The sequence below is a fragment of the Kryptolebias marmoratus genome, linkage group LG1 (genome assembly GCF_001649575.2).
Source record: "Kryptolebias marmoratus isolate JLee-2015 linkage group LG1, ASM164957v2, whole genome shotgun sequence".
Classification (NCBI taxonomy): Eukaryota; Metazoa; Chordata; class Actinopteri; order Cyprinodontiformes; family Rivulidae; genus Kryptolebias; species Kryptolebias marmoratus.
Window position 1 is genome coordinate 28882252 of NC_051430.1, and position 20685 is coordinate 28902936.

At 39.8% G+C, this 20685-nt stretch overlaps 1 protein-coding gene across 4 annotated transcripts in view; it reads left to right on the forward strand.

Annotated features, from left to right (window-relative positions):
• Positions 1 to 15384, forward strand: part of LOC108242807 (spermatid perinuclear RNA-binding protein) — a 76512-nt gene extending 61128 nt beyond the window's left edge. The window contains exons 12-18 of one of the 4 annotated variants that reach the window (XM_017427885.3): positions 5288 to 5496; positions 6676 to 6825; positions 8219 to 8353; positions 8806 to 9006; positions 9895 to 10018; positions 11202 to 11252; positions 13701 to 15374. In XM_017427885.3, the coding sequence (XP_017283374.1) occupies positions 5288 to 5496; positions 6676 to 6825; positions 8219 to 8353; positions 8806 to 9006; positions 9895 to 10018; positions 11202 to 11252; positions 13701 to 13789 (959 nt within the window). In that variant the 3' untranslated portion in view covers positions 13790 to 15374. Of the gene's footprint in view, positions 1 to 5287; positions 5497 to 6675; positions 6826 to 8218; positions 8354 to 8805; positions 9007 to 9894; positions 10019 to 11201; positions 11253 to 11348; positions 12782 to 13700 lie in introns of those variants that run through there. The other 3 variants (XM_017427888.3, XM_017427887.3, XM_017427889.3) reach the window with 3 other exon arrangements.
• The last annotated feature ends 5301 nt before the right edge of the window (positions 15385 to 20685 follow it).

The window sequence follows — 20685 nt, forward strand, 5'->3', positions numbered from 1 at the left end:
TAGTTTCTCGTGATTGCAGATAGTAGGGACTTCCTTTCTCCCTTTCTCTGTCAATGCTGTGGACGCTTCCAAACAGCGCCATGCTAGTCTTTTTTTGAGAAACAAACAAAAAAAAAACATTTCTGAGGATAGAGACTAAGACAGACTAGGACACAAAGTTGTACAGTGTAACGAGGACCCAAACCCAGCACAGGCAGCAGTGATTAACACCAGCGAGAACAGTTTATTTGACTTATTTCAACCTGAATGCAGCTTTGTGAGAAAACAGAGCTAACTATCAGGAGCTAGTTTGCCTGACTCGACAGAAGTGGTGTTCTTAATGAAGTGAAGGACTGAGGAATGAAGCTGATGCTGAGTGCATTAACGTGCGGGTCAGGTCTGCCACTTGTCTTCACACATCATTTGCTCAAAGGTGTGATTAGAGGTGTCTTCACCACGACGGCGTGATATTCCCTGTTATGAGGTTGTACTGAGTGAAACTAGGGAGCTGAATCTTCCGTAACAAAAATATTGAATAAAAGTAAGAATATTGTCTGAAACCTTCACTGGTCAAACCCACCACATCACTTGGAGACGGACAGAAAAATCGGTGTCTAATATCAGCAGATAAGTGGATATTGACTGAGGACTTTGTCAGGACAGAAGGCCGGGTCTGTGTGGCGAAACACCATCTGACTGTAAACAAGGTGCTTTTCAGCAGGCTTTGTATAAAAAGCTGGAAAAGTGGAAAAGTGAATCAGTGCAGCTGAAAGAAACAAATCCTGAGCTTTTCTTAGAAATCAGGATGATCAGGTGTGACGGGAATCAAAAAAATACCATTGTTCATTTCTGTGAATGTGTGCATCCAAGGAGAGAAGATAACTTGAGCCCACCTGGGTTTGACCTATTGTAGACTGTGATCTGGTATCTCTGCAGGATCGCATTATAGATCCAGTTTATTGCATTTAACTGTGTCCTCAGCTTGTCCTCTGACTCTGTGGCATCGGTCACCGAACTGCATGAAACCGCCGACAAAGGAGTTATTATCCTCGCAGCTGTGGCCTTTGGTGAGACATATCCTTGGGAGGAGAAAATGGGGTGAAGTTATCAGATTTCCTCTGAGCTGTGAGCGGACAGAAACATTCAGAGTTCATCAGGAATCGATCAGCTCCTGTGTTTGGGTCAGAAAACATCTGTCTGAGACTGGTGTTCAGGAATAAGGTCTGCTGCATCAGGACAGGTTGTTCTGGATCGTTTTCCTGCTGAAAAACAAATTATCGTCCCACTGAGCCCAAACCAGCTGGGATTGTGTTTAGTCACGATGGTTACAACCCACACCATCACAACTACTTTATGCTTAATGATGGAAACAGCACAATTTCTCTGCTCCTCAGAGAAACCGATCGCTCCCATCAGACCAAAGTGCAGGTTTTACGTCCTCTGCTGCAGAGTGCAGCTCAGACCCATAAACAATGTTTACAATACAAACAGGTTTGTTAAACAGAAAAAACAAAAACGTGCACACGTCATGCATCATTTAGAGCATTTTTTTAATAGCACTTCAGTCCTGATATTGTGAAGTGAAAATAAAAGGCAACAGAATTAAAAATATCTAATTAAAATAGGATTTTTGTCGCTAGCTGCCATGAAAAGCGACCCATTATGTAATTACGTGTGTCTGTCTGTCTGGTTAGATTTTATTAAAACTTTCAGAACGATTCATTAACATTTGGAGTCAACCCAATTCTAGATGGCCTCCACAGCCAAGTAAACTTACAAAACACAAAAATGGCTATAACATCGCCAATTTTGGCAGAAATTGAGCTAAAAATGTGGTTTGGTAGTAGCTGAGCATCGTTCCCAACACTTACATTGAGCACATCATCTTTGCCCAAAACCTTGGCGTCAGCTGTTGGTGCTAACCCCGTTTGTCTGTCAGCAAAATATCTCATGAACTCAAAAAATAGTTACTGACTGTACCTCTGCAGCTGATTAACCTTTGGACTCGACCTAATTCAAGATGGTCGCCACTGACAAGTAAACTTACAAAGCACAAAATGGCTATAATTCGGTCAGTTTTGCAGATACTGGGCTAAAACTTGATGTGTTAGTAGCTGAGAGTCATCCACAACACGCGCTCTGAGCACAATACCTCGCGATATCACGATATTGTGCGTAACCTTCTTATCGAGGTTTTGCCAAGCGACGACAAGCCCGTCGTCTCTCATTATTAGATGATTTTAGTCTAAAACTTTGGCATTAAAGGCACATGCATTCTGTTAAGGAATGTTGGGTCTTTAATTTATCAGGTTTTTAATCATTATTTTTCCTCTTTATGTCCTGCTTCTTCCACGTCCTCCATCAGCTTCTCCCTTTCGAGGTTGCTGCAGTGGATCATCTGCCTCCATCTCACCCCGTCCTCCTCCTCTCAAACTATGGTCCAGATATCCCGTCACAATGCTTATGTTTGGTGTTCTTGTATCATAGACATTGTCCTATCAGGATAAATGTTTTATGGGAAGTTTTTTTTGTTTTGTTTTATCCACAGAATGGAAAACTTCCTTACAGGGTTGTAGAAATAGTCTCATACAATTCATTTAAAAGAAAAAACTGACATGTTGATCAGAATATCAGTCCATCTGCAGCTCGTCTCATTTGTTTCACTAAAAGGGAAACAACTATTTGAGCTCTTGTATGAAGACATTGGACTTGGGAGTTCCTTATGTGGCAATATAATGAATCAATGAATTAATGAATCTGAGCTGTAACATAAATTTAATTTAGACAACTGAAGTATCATGTAAAAAAAACTTATTGCTGCTTTCACTCTGAAATCCAAAAATTGATTCATATTTTCTTGCACGAGATAATAAATTGGTTGTTGACTGAAAGGTTTAGTTCTGAAAATAATCAGTATATTATTGGAAAATGAAAATAACTCTTAGTTGCGGCCGTAAACGGTCCTTTTGTTGTAGTCCTAACACTTCATCCCCACCCCCAGCTGCCCCCTGGTTGTGTCTGTCGGTGTCTCAGTAATTAAATCGGCCCTCACTGAGACGATCGTCTCCAGTAAAACTCATCTGCTTCCAGTTCAAAGGAGGCAAGGAGAGGCAGAAGCCGACAGGGATTAATACTGCAGGCTGCAGCCACGCAGTTATCTCATGGCCACTTGCTGCCACACACACACACACAGTGCATTAACACCTCCCCCTCTGTTCCTCTCAGCCCCGGTCCTTCATCTTCTTCACCTTCATCTTCTTCCTCTGTGTCCATCTTCACAGTGAACTGCACTTTATTTCTGAGTGTTTGTCACAACCTGATGGTCATCACGCGCAGTGATGAAGCTGCTGCTCTCTTCTTACACGTCAGCTGCTCTCATTGTGGAATCTGGGTCTTATAACAAAAAAAATAAATAAAAGATCTCATGTGTGGCCTCATGTTCAGAGTACGTGTTAATGATTGCCAGCTATTGTCACACCAAATTTTTACTCCGTTTCTGTAAAACTGACCGAGTTGTAGCCGTTTCTGTAGGAGCTAATGTCAATTAGCTGTGGCGGCTATCTTGAATTAAATTGACTTCAAAAGCTAATCCGCTGTAGATGCACATCAAATGATTATTTCCTAGAGGTTTGTGGTTCATTTTTCGTAGCACACAAGCTAGGACACACCAGCTTCAAAATACAACCCATAAACACACATTTTGACAAAAGAAAAATACAGATTATGTTTTTGGAATTGGTCAATTATTCTAATTCATGTCGCCAAGTGATGGCTTTAATTTCCAGTTCAGCGGTGAGACATGAGGGCGAGCTCTTCTGTTTGGTTTTATGCTCCGCATGTGTCACACCAGTCCTGTCAACCAGCTGATAACTGGGAGCCAATAAAACGGCTTCTGACACCTCCTGCTTCTGAACTCTTCATCCCAGAGACTGTTGGGAAATAAGAACCCACACCGAGGAGTGATTTCCTAAATCTGGTGACTCGGTAAACAGCTCACAGGTGGAAACGGACCTAATGACCTGCAGGATAGTCGAGTGGCTGTCTTAAATCTTTTTAATTCAGGTGGACTGCTGAGTCTTGACCCATCAGGTCTCCTGTGGTGAGCCATGAGCTTGTCAAGTGTTTGTTTAGGCTTTTCTTTTTAGTCGAAAGCTCTCTTCCCTTCTCTTTGAACTACTAATTGCCTGTTCATATTTGCTGTAAAATATCTGTCTGTAAGAGGTCAGTTCTGACGCCTCTGTTCATATTTAGTGGTAAATTATGGTACCCCAAGACCTTTTGCAATCAGTTACCCATACTGTATGCAAACACACACGCAGTGGGCTGTCAGAGAGCAACAAACAGGACATAAGCCGGTCTGCTGATGTTTCTGTGAAATTGACAGTACATATTATTTTGACATTAACATGGTTCAGAGCCATTTCACTCATATTTTTGTAGAGTTCTCTTGATCATCTTAATTACAAGAAATAAAGGTACATATACAGTGATTAGTGACTTCACAGAGCTCCGTGTCAGAGCAAAGACTGCAGATTTTCACCTGTAAGAAACCTCAGATTGTTCTCCTCTAACGCAGTGGTTCCCAACCCTGGTCCTTGAGGAACACCATCCTGCATGTTTTCATTGTTTCTCTGCTCTTCAGCAGGTCTTTAAGTTCCTCAGAAGCCTGTTAATCACTCGCTCGCTCAAATCAGGTGTGTCAAAGCAGGGAGACTGCTAAAACATGCAGGATGGTGTTCCTCGAGGACCAGCGGTGACCACAGCAGGTCTTAAAACAATCAGAACAAACATTGAACCACAGAGAAACTCAGCATACATTGTTCTGTAGTTCACTTTGATTATTAAAATCTTGACAAAACTAAATTTATTTAGAACAATTTTGATAAACAATTCATTTGTTTCTTTTTGTTTTAACCTTGAGTCCTCCACTCTGCAATTAGTATCGGGTCATGTCAATTCAGTAGGAGGTCCTACAGCTCGGCTCTGGACAGATTGTGTTCAGACTACCAAACATGCATGGATAAAAGGGATCCAGAAGAATCAGAAGATTATCTGAGGGAAAATGTTTTCAGTGTGCATTGAGGCAATTCAGACCTGTATTCAGTGCTGTCTGATCACAACTGGATCGCTAAAAACCCTTTTAAACGACAGCTCTGAACAACCTGTTGAAGACAAGAGTATAAACAGAGGTGTTTTATTGTTGCGGTACTGTTTATTAAATTTTCCCTCCTTAGCTAATGAGAGCAACGAGTCATTGCTGGTTTCATTTCTTCACATTCAGCTAATGTGTTCATCTCTCCTCCTTTAGTTCTGGACTGGAGGATGACTGATCCGAACCATCCCATGAACGCTCTGATGCGTCTGAACCAGATCCACCCGGGCCTTCAGTATCGCCTTCTGTCCCAGTCAGGTCCAGTCCACGCTCCCGTCTTCACCATGTCTGTGGAGATTCAGGGAACCACCTACCAGGCCACTGGGAACTCCAAAAGAACCGCCAAGCTCCAAGTCGCCCTCAAGGTGCTGACGCAGTTTGAAAAGGACCGTAAAAGTCACAAAAGTTGAGATATTTTAGTTTAATAACTCTGGACAGGAGCAGCTCTCTGAAGCTAAATACAATATGGATTAAATAACAGAAGAAACTAAGATTTAGTGTGTTTAGTGCTAGAAAGTTTGGGGTTTTATTTTAGGAATCAGGCCACTTATTGTTGCCGTTGTTCAAAATATATTTTCCTGTCAGTTAAAATATAGTTTTCAAATAATGGTTTTCACACAAACACTCTTTGAACACCTCTGAGGCTTTCCACAATCTGTGATCCAAATAATTAAAAGGAAATAAGTCGTCTAAAAGGGTTGAACCACAACATTCAGTCTCCTCCTGAAGAGACAAACAATCGGCTGAAGTCAGAAATCAATAAGCGAAAAAAATGTTTTTCGTTTAATAAAGTAGTTTTAGTTTGACTGCTCCTATTTTCACATTTCTTCACCAAGTTTCACACCGACACTCCCACTCCAGCCTGTGTTTGTGCAGCTTAATAATAAATAAAACCCAATATTATCTGCGGTCATAGGTGCCTCATTAGTGAAGCAGGTTGAGCTCCACCATTTTTTAAAGCGGGTGTGCAAATTTGTGTTTTTACTCTCTCCTTTTTGACTTGGAAACATGTTATTACCCCCAGCAATAAGACAGAAAATAGGTACTGTTTATTGTTTCTGAGTTTGCTTTCTTAGTTACAAACAAAAAATATTATAAAAAATAATCACTGCAGTCTACACACCCCTCTCTCTTCTTTGAGTTGGTTCAGTCCAACTCAGCAAAACGCCGGTAGCCGCTAACTGACTGTCCAGATAGCGTTCAGCTGTGGAAATGTAAAATAAATGTTTTTGTTCTGTTTTTTAAGCATTGAAACTGTGCTACATCTTCTTCTGACTACGAATCAGACAGTAGAGTAAAAACCTGTGTAATATCACCCCAAAGAGAAGCACAAGATATTCAGAAGTTCATAAAAAGTGGGAAAGCAGAAAGAAAAGTCTTCTGTTACAGGGATTTAAACTCTGGTCTCCCACATCAAAGTGCTCTCACACCAGCCTGTCATACTGGTTTGCTGTCTTTGTGCCCTCATTCTATAACATAATCAATAATCTAGAATCCTATCCATTCGTGTGAAACCCTGAAACTGTGCCTGTCATGGCGTTCAGGCACTGCAGGCTCTGGGCTACGTGCTCGGCTGCGACGGAGACTTGGACTCACTGAGCGCCGACGAGAAGTCAGATGGCGAAGGCAAGAACGACAGGATGTCCACCAGCTCCAGCTCCACGTCCGTCACCTCCTCCACAGAGACACAGGAGGTGGGACACACACACACACACACACACACAGCTGATGCTCAAAGATGTCAGTGCTGCCGTTCCTCGATGACCGCAGCAACACCTCATTAAACACATCTGTGACATTTGTAGAAAACTACAACTAATCGTGAAATCAGTTCTGCTTGAGGTGAAGTTTTTTTATTTTTTGTTTCCATCCTGGAAGACAGATTTCTCCTCTGCTGCTCACTGAGATCTTTTTCATTTTACCAGTTAATTACCAATAAATCTAATGTTTGAATGAATCTATGAGCTGATACAAATTGTCAATCTTTGCAGCCGATGTAGCTGAGTTCACTAAATATAAAACTGCATAAATTTAAATCAGCATGCAGCTAAAACCTTTAACTTATGACTTAACCGATCACAATGTTAGCCAAGCAAATGTAATAAAATTAATTTCAGTTTCTGAAAATACATAAATAGGTTTTGTCATATCAGTTGTTTCTGAGAGAACCAGTTTTATGAACTAAATAAATGTCTACGTCAGAGTTTTAGTGAAGAAGGCTGTAAAAATGTTCAGAAAACAACATAATCAGGGGCTGTTGTAATTGCATTAATGTCATAATAAATTTGGTCTTTTAGTGATGTATCTATGCTGTTTGTTTTCCAGGGCAGATTGATCATAAAACATAAATATTTAATTGTTTTTAAAAACAAAAACTGGGTGCACAAGTTTGTATTTATTGTAGATTTTCTTTCTAATCCACACAAGGTCAAAATTTTAAACATATATATATATATATATAAATATCCACAGAACTCAACTAAATTTTTATTAAAAGTCGCCACAAACCATTTTGTGTCCATCAAGAAGCTTCTGGTAGAATCCTGTTTGCAGAATTGTTAAAGTTTGTTTAAAGTGGTTGATTTCCTGGTACTGACCCGGCTTCTGTCTGGTTCAGGTCAGGGTTTTAGAAGTCTTCTTTATCCAATCAGAAACCAGTTCTGATGCTCGTTTTTCTGCTGGAACACCCAACTTTGTCCTAGTTTCCACCATCTAGCTGTTGATTTGAGGTAAATTTGAAGAATCTGGAAGTATTCTTCCGTCTACGTTATTCCACCCTCTTTGTGCATCAGCTCCACAGCATGTTGCTGCCACCACCATGCAGGACAGTTGGTACAGTGTTCTGGTTTGAAAGCCTCACCTTGACTTCTCTGAATGTGTGTTTTTAGTCATGTTTATTCCACATCATCAGGAGGAGTGATGAAGGTGCAGGAATAATGTCGAAAAAATCTTCACTTTGGTTGATTAGCTGCTCTTCAGGGAGACCAAAGTCACCGAAACAATCAGAATATCTCATTTATGACTTCACAGAGTGGAGTCGTAGTTTAAAGCCTGCAGCTGATCGTGTCCTGATCTGTCTGTTTGCAGTCCAGAGCTCCAGGTCCGATTCTGACGGCGGGAGGGAAAAACCCGGTGATGGAGCTGAATGAGAAGCGCCGTGGGCTGAAATATGAGCTGATCTCAGAGAGCGGAAGCAGCTACGACAAACGCTTTATCATAGAGGTATAAAATCACACACACTTCTCTGAATGCCCTCCCAGTCTGTCCTTTTTTTTACTGGATCTTATTAGCAATTGATGAGGGAGGGAATGTGTTTGATGTTCGGCAACTCGCTGCTTCCTGCATATCAAAACGGCTTCAAATGGCAGCAAAGACGGCTGAATGTGAAACCAATTTCTTCCTATAAAATCAACGTGAATCTCTGCGGCAGTCAATGTTCTGGGAGGTTTTTAAAGTTAAATGTCTTTGCTGTGGGGTGGAAATTAAACTGCATTTGCACTTTGAGGTTTATTTTGCATAAATATAAACACACAGCTAATCAGAGGTGGGTTTTTTAATATTTTACTGTGGTGCCAACATTTTATTATACAAATTGGGCGACAGGGTGGATTTTCAGAGTCACTAAAGTTGTGACTTGACTTATAAAATGTATTTGTTTGTGTTTGCTGTGACAGGTGGAGGTGGACAAACAGGTTTTTCGGGGAACTGGTCCCAATAAGAAAGTAGCCAAAGCGAGTGCAGCGCTCGCTGCTCTGAACAACCTGTTCTCTGGCTCCAAGTCTGCAACCAACAAGAAGAAACGGGCCAACCCTCCTGTGAGGAAAAAACACCTGCAGATAAACTCAGAACCACTAATTCTTCCACGATTTCATAGTGTATGCAGTTTGTGTAAAATTATAGCCTAATAACATGAAACTCGTTGCAGCGTTTACTGTATTTTCCGGACTACAAGGCGCACATGAATATTAGCTGCACAAGCTAAAATTAGGGGAAAATCCTGTTTTGTTCATACATTAGCTGCACCGGACTAAAAGCTGAAGGTGTTTTAATGTTTAATTACCATATGTAGGAGAATATGCACAAAGGGGATTGTCAAGAAAGAGATGGCTGTTTGGGAACACATCCCTTTTATTAACATTTTGAAAAACAAGTTACCGGTACATATTTGCATAACTTTTTACGTATATGTACAAGTACCGGTAATAAAAGTACAAAACATGTACTGTGCTGTTTAAATGAGTAACAAATGTTCTGTATAACAATAACCTGCAGCACACCAGAAAAATATAATCGGCCTACCTTTAGGGCTAAGGTGCAGTAACACGGCTTTAACAAGAAGAAAAGTCAGTCATTCATCGCCATCTTTGTCTTCTTCCTGCGCACTAAAACCACAAAGTTCTTTTCTTCAGTGTCGGAAACGTACGACACTACTTTGCCTGGCGGAAGGACATGTGGCCAACACACCACTCTTTTCCCCCTTGACTGTGTCTGATCACATATCCTTCCGCCAGGCAAAGTAGTGCCGTACAACAGCGGAACAAACCAAAACAAATCCTCTTACGATATCACAAAAATCATGAAAAATCCAGAGAAAAGCCGCACCGGACTATAAGCCGCAGGGTTCAAAGCTTGTGCAAAAAGTAGGGGCTTATAGTCCGGAAATTACGGTACATAATGTTTCCACAGGTTTGTACATTTCATGCAGACTTGTGTGAACTCTGCAGCTGAATTCACCCTGACTGATCCTGTCTGTGTTCGTGTAGCCAAAGCGACCCGTGGCGTCTGTGCTGACCATCCCAACCCTCGCTGCCAGACCTCCTCGAGTCCCTGTGATCCCCAGAGCGCCGTACATCAGCTCCCCGCCCACACACAGCTACATCCCTCCAGGTGAGTCACATGGAAAGCTACCCAAACGCTTCTCAGAGGTCAGCTGGAAACGTTTGGTGCAAACTGCTTCTCATGAAGATCGTAACCAAAAAGCCATGATCAAACACAATCGTGCAAATTTTGTTCCTTACTTTATTATTTATTTATTTATTTGTTCTTCATGACTTTAAAGGAAAGATTGTTTCAAGTGGAATTGAATTTTTTCCTAATCCTGGAGAGGGCATTTTCTGTTATTCACACCTAGATTTATTATTATTCCATAATTGAATCAAGTCACACAACTACTGTAAGATTAAACTTAGATTTACAGTAGATGTAAGCTTCTTATTCTGCTTTTAATTAGGAACTAAACCAGCACAGTGCCTTGGTGGAAAAGAACAAGTGTGCATTTTTCTGCAAAATCTCATTTCCTAATGTTACCTCTCCTAGTTTTCCAGCAGTAGAGCATTCATGCCAGTAATTTGCAACGCATTCTGAGAAAAATCCTATTAACATCCTGTTTGAAGTAGCAGAAAGTCACCCATGTCATCCTTCACCTACATCACTTAAAGAATTGGAATACCTTATGTCCTCGGAGTGAATATGCAAAATGCAGGAGTAGCACTAAAGCCTGTGTCTCACCGTTGGCGACAAATAGCAAACGGCATCCATGAGGAAGCTTCCGAAATGTTTCAGTGTTCGCAGAAGTTCTCAAATCCCTGCAAGTATGGTGTCATCGTGGGCATCAGTAATCCTTCTCAATGTAGTTTCCAGAATTATAGAGCCTTAGATCTGTATTTTTTGTCAATGTGTATACAAAATCTGCGAGGAGTTCATGAAAATGTGTCGTTCAGTGTGATTCCGAGTGAAAATTCTTGTATTTTTTATTAATTTTATGTCTCCAACAGTCTCATCTCAGTGATATTCACCTTCAGTTCTTTGCTTCGTAGTTCTCTTCTTCTCATGTCAGGATTCAGATTTAGGAGCCTCTGATTGTTTTGTGCTGTTTACATTCTAAACCACAAATTAAATCACTCTAAAATCTGAAAATATTAACAGTTGTTTATTACATGAAGCTGTTGCAGAAGCTACACACAGTTCAGTTCTGAGAAAACACACAGACACACACACACATGGCAGCCTGTAGATGACCCAGATGTTTACACACTGATGCACAGATTATTATTTTTCTCCTCCTTTCCAGGTTTCGGTGCTCCTTACGGCTACAGCCCTGCAGGCGCCCTCCCTGCTTACGGTAAACCTTCCGCCTGATCAGTAATCCATCCATCCATTCCTCTGTTCATCCTCTCATCCAACATTTCAGCTTCTTTCCTTTTTGGTTCTTCCTCAGGTTTTCCCTCCAGATTGCCCTCAGTAGTTGTTCCCGTCATCAGAGTCCCCACAGCTTTCCCCGTCACTCACCTCTACCCCTATTAGGACCCCCCGACACACACACACACATCACCAGCTTGTTGAAGGAAGACTCTCTCTTAGGCTGTGTGGTCCTGACACAGAAACCTTTCAGAGAATCATTAATTTACACCACAATCCCTGTCAGCCACAGCTGCAACCACCTGGATTCATTAAACACTTCTGGCTGCTGAAACTCTCTGCATGAACACAGTTTCATTTTTTTTTTAAAAAGTCTCATTAATAAAACGCGGATAGAATTTAGTAAAGGGCTTGAACAGCTGAAAACCTACTTCAATGAGCATTTAACGACACAAAAACAACAACTATTTGGTGAATTAAACTAATCTGGTCACCAGCTGAGTTGAAAATTGTAATTTCCTGTTCTAAAGATTCTGCCGCCGCCAGCAGAAAGAATAAAAACGAGCTCTCCTCTCGGTTTATAAACCTTCGGCACAGATTGTCTGAACTGAACGAAGCATTTTGGGTCGAGTAAAGTTGAACAAATTTATTCTGACAGGATCAAAACTCCTGGAAGTTAAAGTGTTTTCAGAATTCATCTGCTTTCTGGATGTTATTTATTTTCTATTTTATTTTATTTTAAGTTTTTTTGTTGTTGCTGAAGTGTTTGTTCATTTTAACTTTAAAATTTTTTTTTTTTTGGTCTTGTTTTCTGTTTCCATCCAAGTTTAAGCCATGCATATTTTCTCTTTCAGTTCAAAATCCTCCAATCAACTAATTAAAAAGTCAACTTTTATACAGGAAGACATGAACAAAGAAAAGGTCACTCAGCTTGGAAAATAAGCAATGCTGTTAAAACTTTTTAAGTGGTTTTAATTTTTAAGACCTTCAAGAAAAAGAAGAGAAAACATCAACTTTGTAGGAAAATACTGGGTTTATATTTTGTTTCTTTTAAACGCCAATTAAATGTTCATCAGGATGAACAAGAACAATCAATAAATTTAAGAAAACCAGACCTTTTTATAATTTGAAAACAGGATTTAATCATCTCATAGTTTCATAAAAAGACCTTTAAACAGCTGTAACTTCAGGAATTTCATTAAAACAAAGAAACGGGTCAAACTCCTGAGCTTCCTTATCAGAGGGTGGAATATTCCTTTAACTCCTGGATGTTTTGTTTGTTTTTATTTTTCTCTGTTTTGTATCGTTTTGTGTTGGGGTTTTTTTTGATGAGAGACAAAGAAACGGGTTTACAAAGATCAGTTTCACTGAGAAACTTTTTCCTTTTTGTTTGTTTACATTTGCTGTTTGAGCCACTGAGTTAAAATCTTCTTTTCTCCTCAGAGAGATCTTATTCTGACCTGTTTGTAGGTAATGTTCTTTCTAAAGAAATAAATATTTTTTTGGCCAACACGTTTGTGCTTTATGTTTTCATTCATTAGTTCCCAAGTTGTTTTTGAACTTTCTCAAAGTTTAAATCTAAAAAAGGATTTAATTTGTAATAAAAAACAGATTTCTCTTACATTCCTCCTTATAGTTTGCAACTTTCTGTAATTCTCTCTAAAACTGACTGATTTGTTGTCATTTTTTAGGTTATTTAGCTGCGGCGGCCATCTTAAATTGGTTTGACGACACAACTTGTAGATGTTTTTACACAACCATTCACTCATTCACAAATGAACTGATGATTTCAGTGATTTACCTGAGCTGAAGGACAGCCTCAGCCGATTAAATAAAGCTCCTGTCAGAAGAGGGTTAAGGAAGTACATTTCCTGTGAAAACTGAGTTAAAGCTGAAATGATCAAAATAAAAACCGAAATTAGTCAAACAAAAGCTAGAACTAGCAAAACAAAGCTACAAGCTCATTTTGATAAAATTGTCAAAAAAGTATTTAAAGAGTTCTTCATTTAGCTTGAGAAAAAAATATAAATAAAAGTAAATATTCCAACAAGTACAGAAGTTAAAAATTAAAACCCCAAGCTGTTAAAGTCCTGAATGAGCTGAACGTTTTAATACCTGGATCAGGTAAAAACAGCTGAAAGTCTGCTGAAGTTGTTGAGAAGGAACCGAAAAAAGGAGAACAGTGAGAACACTGACTTCACATTCACAACAATAAATCTAAAAAGAGGATTTAGGAAAAGGCAATACTTTATTTCACCTGTTTGTCACAGACACATAAAACCCAAACGGTGTCAGAGTCTGGCAAACGAGCCGTAACCATGGAAACCAATGAAGATCTTAACGTCGAACCTGCAGGTTTCGGTTCAGGCTCTTTGAGGCTGTTCTGCTCCTGGCGGTCCCTTGGCATTAACCTCATGTCTCCTGTCTGCAGGTGGTCTGTACATCGACAGTGCCTACTACCAGCCGCAGACCATAGCCACGCCTATAATCATCCACCTGGGCCCTCAGGATCTGTTCTGACCCCCTCTGACGCTCCGGGACCAGACCTCCCGTTTAATCTCTCGTCTTTTATTAAACTCTGCCGGCGCCTCCCAGTTCCCCTCCACACCGCGGGGCAGCAGCAATAAAGCAATATGGAAGAAGACGACACCTCGGGCGACACCAGTCCAGGTCTGGTTCCAGTCAGGAGGGGGGGGGGGCGTGGTCCAGACTTCACCCAGCAGACTCGGAGGAAATGACAATAAAACACAAAGCAATACTTAGACTGCCTTCAGGGGCCTCAGCGGGCCCCGAGCGCCATGACCCAAATCTGAAACAGGACAACAATGTGACAAACTGTATGTAAATACAATATTTATTATCTGTATGTGTGTTTTAATGAAACATAAACAGACGTTTTAATAGATTTGAATATAAACGATCCAGCAGCAGCTGAAGAAACGTGTTTATGACTGTAAATAATGTAGTGACTAAAGCAGCTTTGTATTTAAACTACTTCGCAAAATAATATCTACTTATATATGTATTAAAATACATTTTACAGACTGTCTATACCACTATTGATATGAAAATGTAATCCTGTATTAAAGATTCCTGTACATAGAAAATTAACTGTCTAGATGTGAGAATTTGATTCAAGAAAACAACAACAAAAAGAAAATCCTCTTTTTATTTAGGAATTAGGACCTTGTTTTTTATTTCAGTTTGTTTTCTTTAGATCAAAGGTTTTTCATCAAGGAAATTTCAAAGATAGATGATCAGATTTTTGTGTTTATTTGGATTATTTTAAAATCAAAAGGATGCACATCATCCGTCACCTTTCACCATTTCTAGACTAAAATCATCTTTTTTGGGGGCGAAAAGATGAAGTTGAAAATGTTAAATGACGGACAAGTTTAATGTTTTGTTCCTAATGTGAGAAGAGCATCCTCAGGTATCAGCTCCTGTTTGCAGTGATGATGGACTGTGATGTCTGCAGACAACACTGATCTGTGGTGAGGATGGAGAACAGGTGGAAGAGAGCCTGGAGAGGTGGAAGACCCGGTCCATGTGTGTGGATGAAAAGGAGAAAGATGGGACCTGGGGTCAACCATCCATAGCAACAGGCAACAACAAAGGTGAAGAAGACAGGGTGGAGACGGTGGAGACAGGTGACAGAAGGAGAGCTTTAGAAGATGAGACCTGCTGAGATGGCAGCTCAAACAAAAAGACGAGATTTTCACTGGAGGGACCAAAATTAACAGGATTTGATTGACTTTATCAGAGAAACAGCTCAGAGTTTGGAGACGGGAGGTGAGGCTGAGATGGTTTGGATACGTCCAGAGGAGGGGACAGTGGACATATTGGACACAGGATGTTGATTATCGAGGAAGAAGACCGGAAACCACAGAGAAGGCTCATGGATGCGGTGAAGGAGGATGATCCTCTGAAGGTAGCAGCCGAAAGAGATAAAGAAATAACCGTGAATGTTTATTTCTTTAAAATGTTTATATTTTAAAAAGCATATGATCTTTTATTGTTATTGCATTGGAACAATACAAGGTTTTCTTTTGGTCTCCTAAAAGAAGTACAACCACTTTTTCTTCACACAAATGCAGAAATGCAATAAAAAGAAACTAAACTGGCTGTTTGAATCAAAAAGTGTGTTATCATTGTGGCAGCACCATTTAATTTATTCAGCCTTTTAGGATTTTCTGCTAACAGTGATGCCAAATCATGGCTGAAAGTTTCTGCAGTTTGCTGACTTTATTATCAGATTGTTTATTCTGTGTTTACTTCCAGCTGCAGCAGAGAGAAACGTCCACAGGTCGACAGCATCTGACCTCAGGTAGCTGCTTCTCATTCCTTCAGACAGAAAACTTCCCAGATCTCCTCAGACAGCAGGACTCCTCTGTGTCTGTGAGATAGAATCAGGGATGTTTTGTTGTTTGTTGTTTGTTTGTTGTGAGGCTGAAGCATGCGACAGCAGGCAGTCAGGACGGTATCAGATGGAGGTCCAGATCATGATGGTATTTTTAGCAGAGAAAGAAGCCAGGAGGTGTTGGATTACGCAACGTGGGCGCAGGCCGCCCTCGCTGGTGGCAGTTTGTCATCTTATATCAGCTCCCAGGAGCACGGCGGAGAGAGAAGAAAGTTTAATCACCTTGTTAACCCAGAGCAAACACTCCTGACGTCAGAACAATCTGAAACACTTTCATTCAGCCTGTTTCCATCCATCATGAGACGTGACCTGTCCAAATGTCTGCAGGCGGCTGAGTTTAGGGGGGTGGGGGTTGTTTGTTTTTGTTTTAATAAATTAATCTTATAGCCAAACATTCCTCTCTGTTTACACATTTTTACCAAGGTCAGACCTCCTAAAATAATTAAAAAAAAATACTGCAGATTAAATATGGTCAACAAAGGTGCTTTTTATTTCTAATTTAAAGAATCAAATCATCATAAAACCCTGATTTTCTGCTCCTCATCATAAAGTAAATAAAGCCCTCACCAACTACACTGTTTCATCATTTATCTAACAAAAAATACAACTTAATCAGAAATATTTTGTATAAAAACTAAATCTACTCCAGGGGGTTGACTGTAATTGTCTTAGTTATTCTTGTTTGCATCATTAAAATGATATATATATATATATATATATCTTGTAAATGTCTGTGAGCTGCAATCAGAGGAAAAAGTTAAATAAATGACCACAGCATCCTCTGCTGGTCGACTTTATAAAAAATATTCATAAAAAATACTCCTCTGCTCAAACTTCAAGAGATTTTATCAGAAATAACAAAATAAAAAACAAAATAGGCTTTTAAATTCAAACATTTACAGTAAGAGTGTTGTCATTTCGTAGTTTTAATCCTTTTTTCTTCTTGTTTTAAAAATCTGCATCTCCTTCAATCATCTCCACGTCTTATTCCTCCTGTTTTAACAAAATCATAACCTAATCAGGAAGAAAAGCATGAAAGAAAAGGGAAGAAAATGTTGAAAATGAAGAATAAATGGGAAAACTGAAAAGCCCAAAATAAATATAGTGAATGAAAGTAAAGAAAAAAGTGCTAAAACACTGAAATTACACATTATTTTTAAAATAAAAGTAAACAAAAAAACGGTAACTGAAAGGAAAGCACAAATGTTGGAAAACAGGAGACAGGAGAATATTAGTTTAAAGTAATGAAATGAGGGAAGAGGCATAAAATAGAAGAAGTCATGAAAATAAGGGAATTCATGCACAGATGGAAACACTGACCAGAGTCAAAAATAAAATAAAATCAGGTGAATAAAGAGCAGAAACCTAATCTGGACAAGAATCTGGAGAGAAAAGAACAAAGAAATGTGAAATAAGGGGAAATTCAGCAGTTCTAATTTCAACCACTAGATGGCAGTAAACAGCCTCACAAACACGGATCTGTCTCAACTGAACTCAAAACATGTTCCTGGCCGTCAAATAATAAACTTATTCCTTGTGTTTCTTTGTGTTTCTTTTATTTATTCATTATTATTATTATTTGACTTATTCTCAGTCAACCAGTGAGCCAATATAAACTACAATACAAATCATGCTTACATAAGAACAGGATCTAAATAAGAGAAAACTATCAACTATTTTTGTACATTTAGTCTGAAATTTACAGCTTTACAAGCGGAGCTCAGATGTTTCAGTGCATATCTAATGGAAATTCTCATTTCTGTCTTTCGGCTGTGGGGAAAAAGAAAAAGTGAAAAAGTTGCTGAATATTACATTTCAAGCCAGAAAGGTGGGTGAGGTTTGTTGCTCCAGACCAGAAATAAAGTTCTCCAAATAAGCTGCAAATCTTTCATGTTTTTCTTCAGTCAATAAATCATCAAACAAAACATGCTTAGTATTTCATTTTAGCTTGGGTTTTTTTTCTGCTTTGTATTTTTATTGATTCCTAAAACTACTGGAAAGTTTTTGTTGCAGATATTAGAAAGTGATTTAAAGGCACATTGAACTCATCATAAAGCAGCAAAAAGTTTAATGTGGAGTAATGTTTTTGTAGTAAATAATTGACATTTTAACCTTTTTTTGTCTGGTCATTCAGATACATCATTCTGGGCTTTCAGGACTTGTTATATTTCACACAGTTTCCTAACATTTTGCTGAGAAAATTACATAAAACATCTGGGACATGCAGTAAAAGTTGCAGCTGTAACAGGAAGTCACACGAAGAGGAGGATCAGCATCAGAACTGTGATCGGAGCCCCAGAGAGAGTCTGGTTCAGTTTTCTGCAGCTGCACCTGCAGATCATGAGACAAACTGAGAACAGAGCTGCTGTTTCTCTCTGTAACACTGAGCTGCTTTGTGCCGAAGCAGCCAGAGGCTAATCAATACAACCGGCACATAAAAATTAAGAGGATTCCTCCTCCAGAGGACCCAAGGACAGCAAGGCAGAAGAAGGCAGAAGAAGAAAACTAAGACATAAAAAAACGGTCAATAAACTGTCTGTAAGGACTCAAAAACGATCCTTATTACAAATGTTAAATGTTTTTCCAAGTCATGAGTCCCTCTGTGATAATGTGATGAGGGGACAAAGGAAAAAAGAAAGCAGAAATAAAATGAGTCACGAGAAAAAATATGTACAAATTGTAGAAAAAAATATCCTTATAGTTCTAAAATGAGAAGAATGCAACCTCAGATGTCATTATTTGCCTAAAAAACTTCAAGTTCAGGAGCATTTTGTGTTCATTTATTCTGCTTTCATACGAAAATAAGAGACACTGCTGATCAATTGTGTTAATTAACTGATCGTCTTCAGTCTAAGCTCCTCTATATAATCTGTTTTATTAGCTTGCTGATCTGGAGAATACAGGTGACTGTTAACACAATGTCAAGGCGGAAATACATCAGCAATGACCTTAAAGAAGCTACTGTTGACGCCCATCAATCTGGGAAGGGTCAAAGGTCATTTTCAAACTCTTTGGAGTCCATCGTTCTACAGAGAGGAAGATTATTCACAAATGGAAAACATTTGAAACCGAGTGAATGTCTCGACTTAGAGCTCCATCTCTGACTCTACAGGCCTCAGTCAGCAGGTTAAAGGTTAAAGGTTAAAGTTCATGACAGGACAGTTAGAAAAAGACTGAACAGGTATGGCTTCACTGGAAGGGCTGCGGGAGAAAGCTTCTCTCCAAAAACAACTTGGATCTGTGAAGGTTTGTCTGAATGAGCCGCGTGACTTCTGGAGCTCTTCAGTGAGTTAACCAAACAACTGTCAAACACGGCGGTGGAGAGCTGATGGTTTGGGCTTGTTTTTCAGCTACAGGACCTGGGCACGCTGTGGTGGGAGAGCTGTGCAGAAACCATCAATGAACTGAAGCAACGCTAGAAAAAATGTGAGCCAAAATTCCTCCACAACCACGTGAGAGGCTATTAAAGTCCTACAGAAAACCACTACTAAGAGTTACTGCCGCTAAAGCCGGTTCCACAAATGTTGTTGCTACTTTTGCATTTTGACATTGTTTTCTAAAATAAAGTGGGTTCAAAAGCAATAAAGTAAAAGAAACACCTCAGTTTCTTAGTTTGATGCTGTGATTACATTTATTGGCTGACTTTTGAAGAATTATTTCCAGAGACGTGTGTCCTGATCAAATTTTTAAATTCCTTCTCAGTGCAGATTTTAAGGATTATATTCTCCGTTGATCAGTTTTTCTTTCAAACTGTGTATTTCTGTCAAATTTACATAAAATCTGTTTCATGGAAATATACCTTCGGAACATCAAACTCATTTTCTGGATTTATGGGTGGTAAATCGGAGTCCTGGATTCAGACCCAAACCACCAAGCGTGTTTGATGCAAGGAAAGGTTTAACACAAAGAAGCCGAAGCTTTTGTTTGAAGAAGAAAAGTTAATTCACGTCAGACCCAGAGCTGAAGCCTCGGCTCACGCTGCAGCAGCAGGAAGGCGACTGCTGCCTGAAATATTAATTCACCCCCAGAACCAAAGACCCAAACCGTGCAGAAGCTTTGTAATTTCATCTACAGCTGGAAATCATAACTCAGTTTGTACGTTTTAGACAGATCTTTGCTTCCAGCTTTATTTAAAGATTAACCGGGAAAATATCAAATCAAAGGAACCAGAAGGAAAAAGCACAGCAAGTACTACTGATGTGGAGATTGATGTGGAAATTGTGTTGGTGGTGTTTTTTTTACAAGGTTTCACCCCAAAGCTGTTGGTTTTACAGCAGAAACTACATTTGGACATGTTAAAACTTTGACTCCGAGCACAGAAATGTTTGAAAACGCTCTTTTCACCTCCTCTTCAACAACTGATTGGTACGTTTCTGTTTGTGAAATAACCATTCATCCATTCCTACGTTTTCTTTTACCTGCTTCTTCTTCCCAGGCGAGCTGGTGCCGATCTCCAGCAGCCTTTGTGTCTACACCCTGGACAGGCTGCAAGTCCATCGCAGGGACACACAGAGACAAACAACCATCCACACTTAGGGACAATTTAATATTGTCAATTAACCTGGCATGCATGTTTCTGGGCTGCGCAGGAAACAGGAGTATCTGGAGAAACAACAGGGAGAACACGCAAACTCCACACAGAAAGCCCTCAGGTGGGAGGCAAACCTGCAACCTTCTTGCTGTGAGACGACAGCTCGATTTACTGCAGAGACTCCTGACCCTGAATCAGCGGACAGAGGAGGACCGAGGGGGCAGGGATCACCCTCAAACACAAACCAAGCATCTATACCAACTTTGTGACTGAACTGATTTATCTCCCCACACACACACTCCACACACTCCATAGTGATCTATAGATCACACTCCTGCTGTTTTCAATGATTAATTAGCTGCTGGTTCCATAATTGATGCTGTGTTTGTGTTCAGCAGTGAAACCTCACTGAATAATAGATTGAACTCCGACTGTTCTGCTGCTGCTGGAAGGAGGAAAGACTTC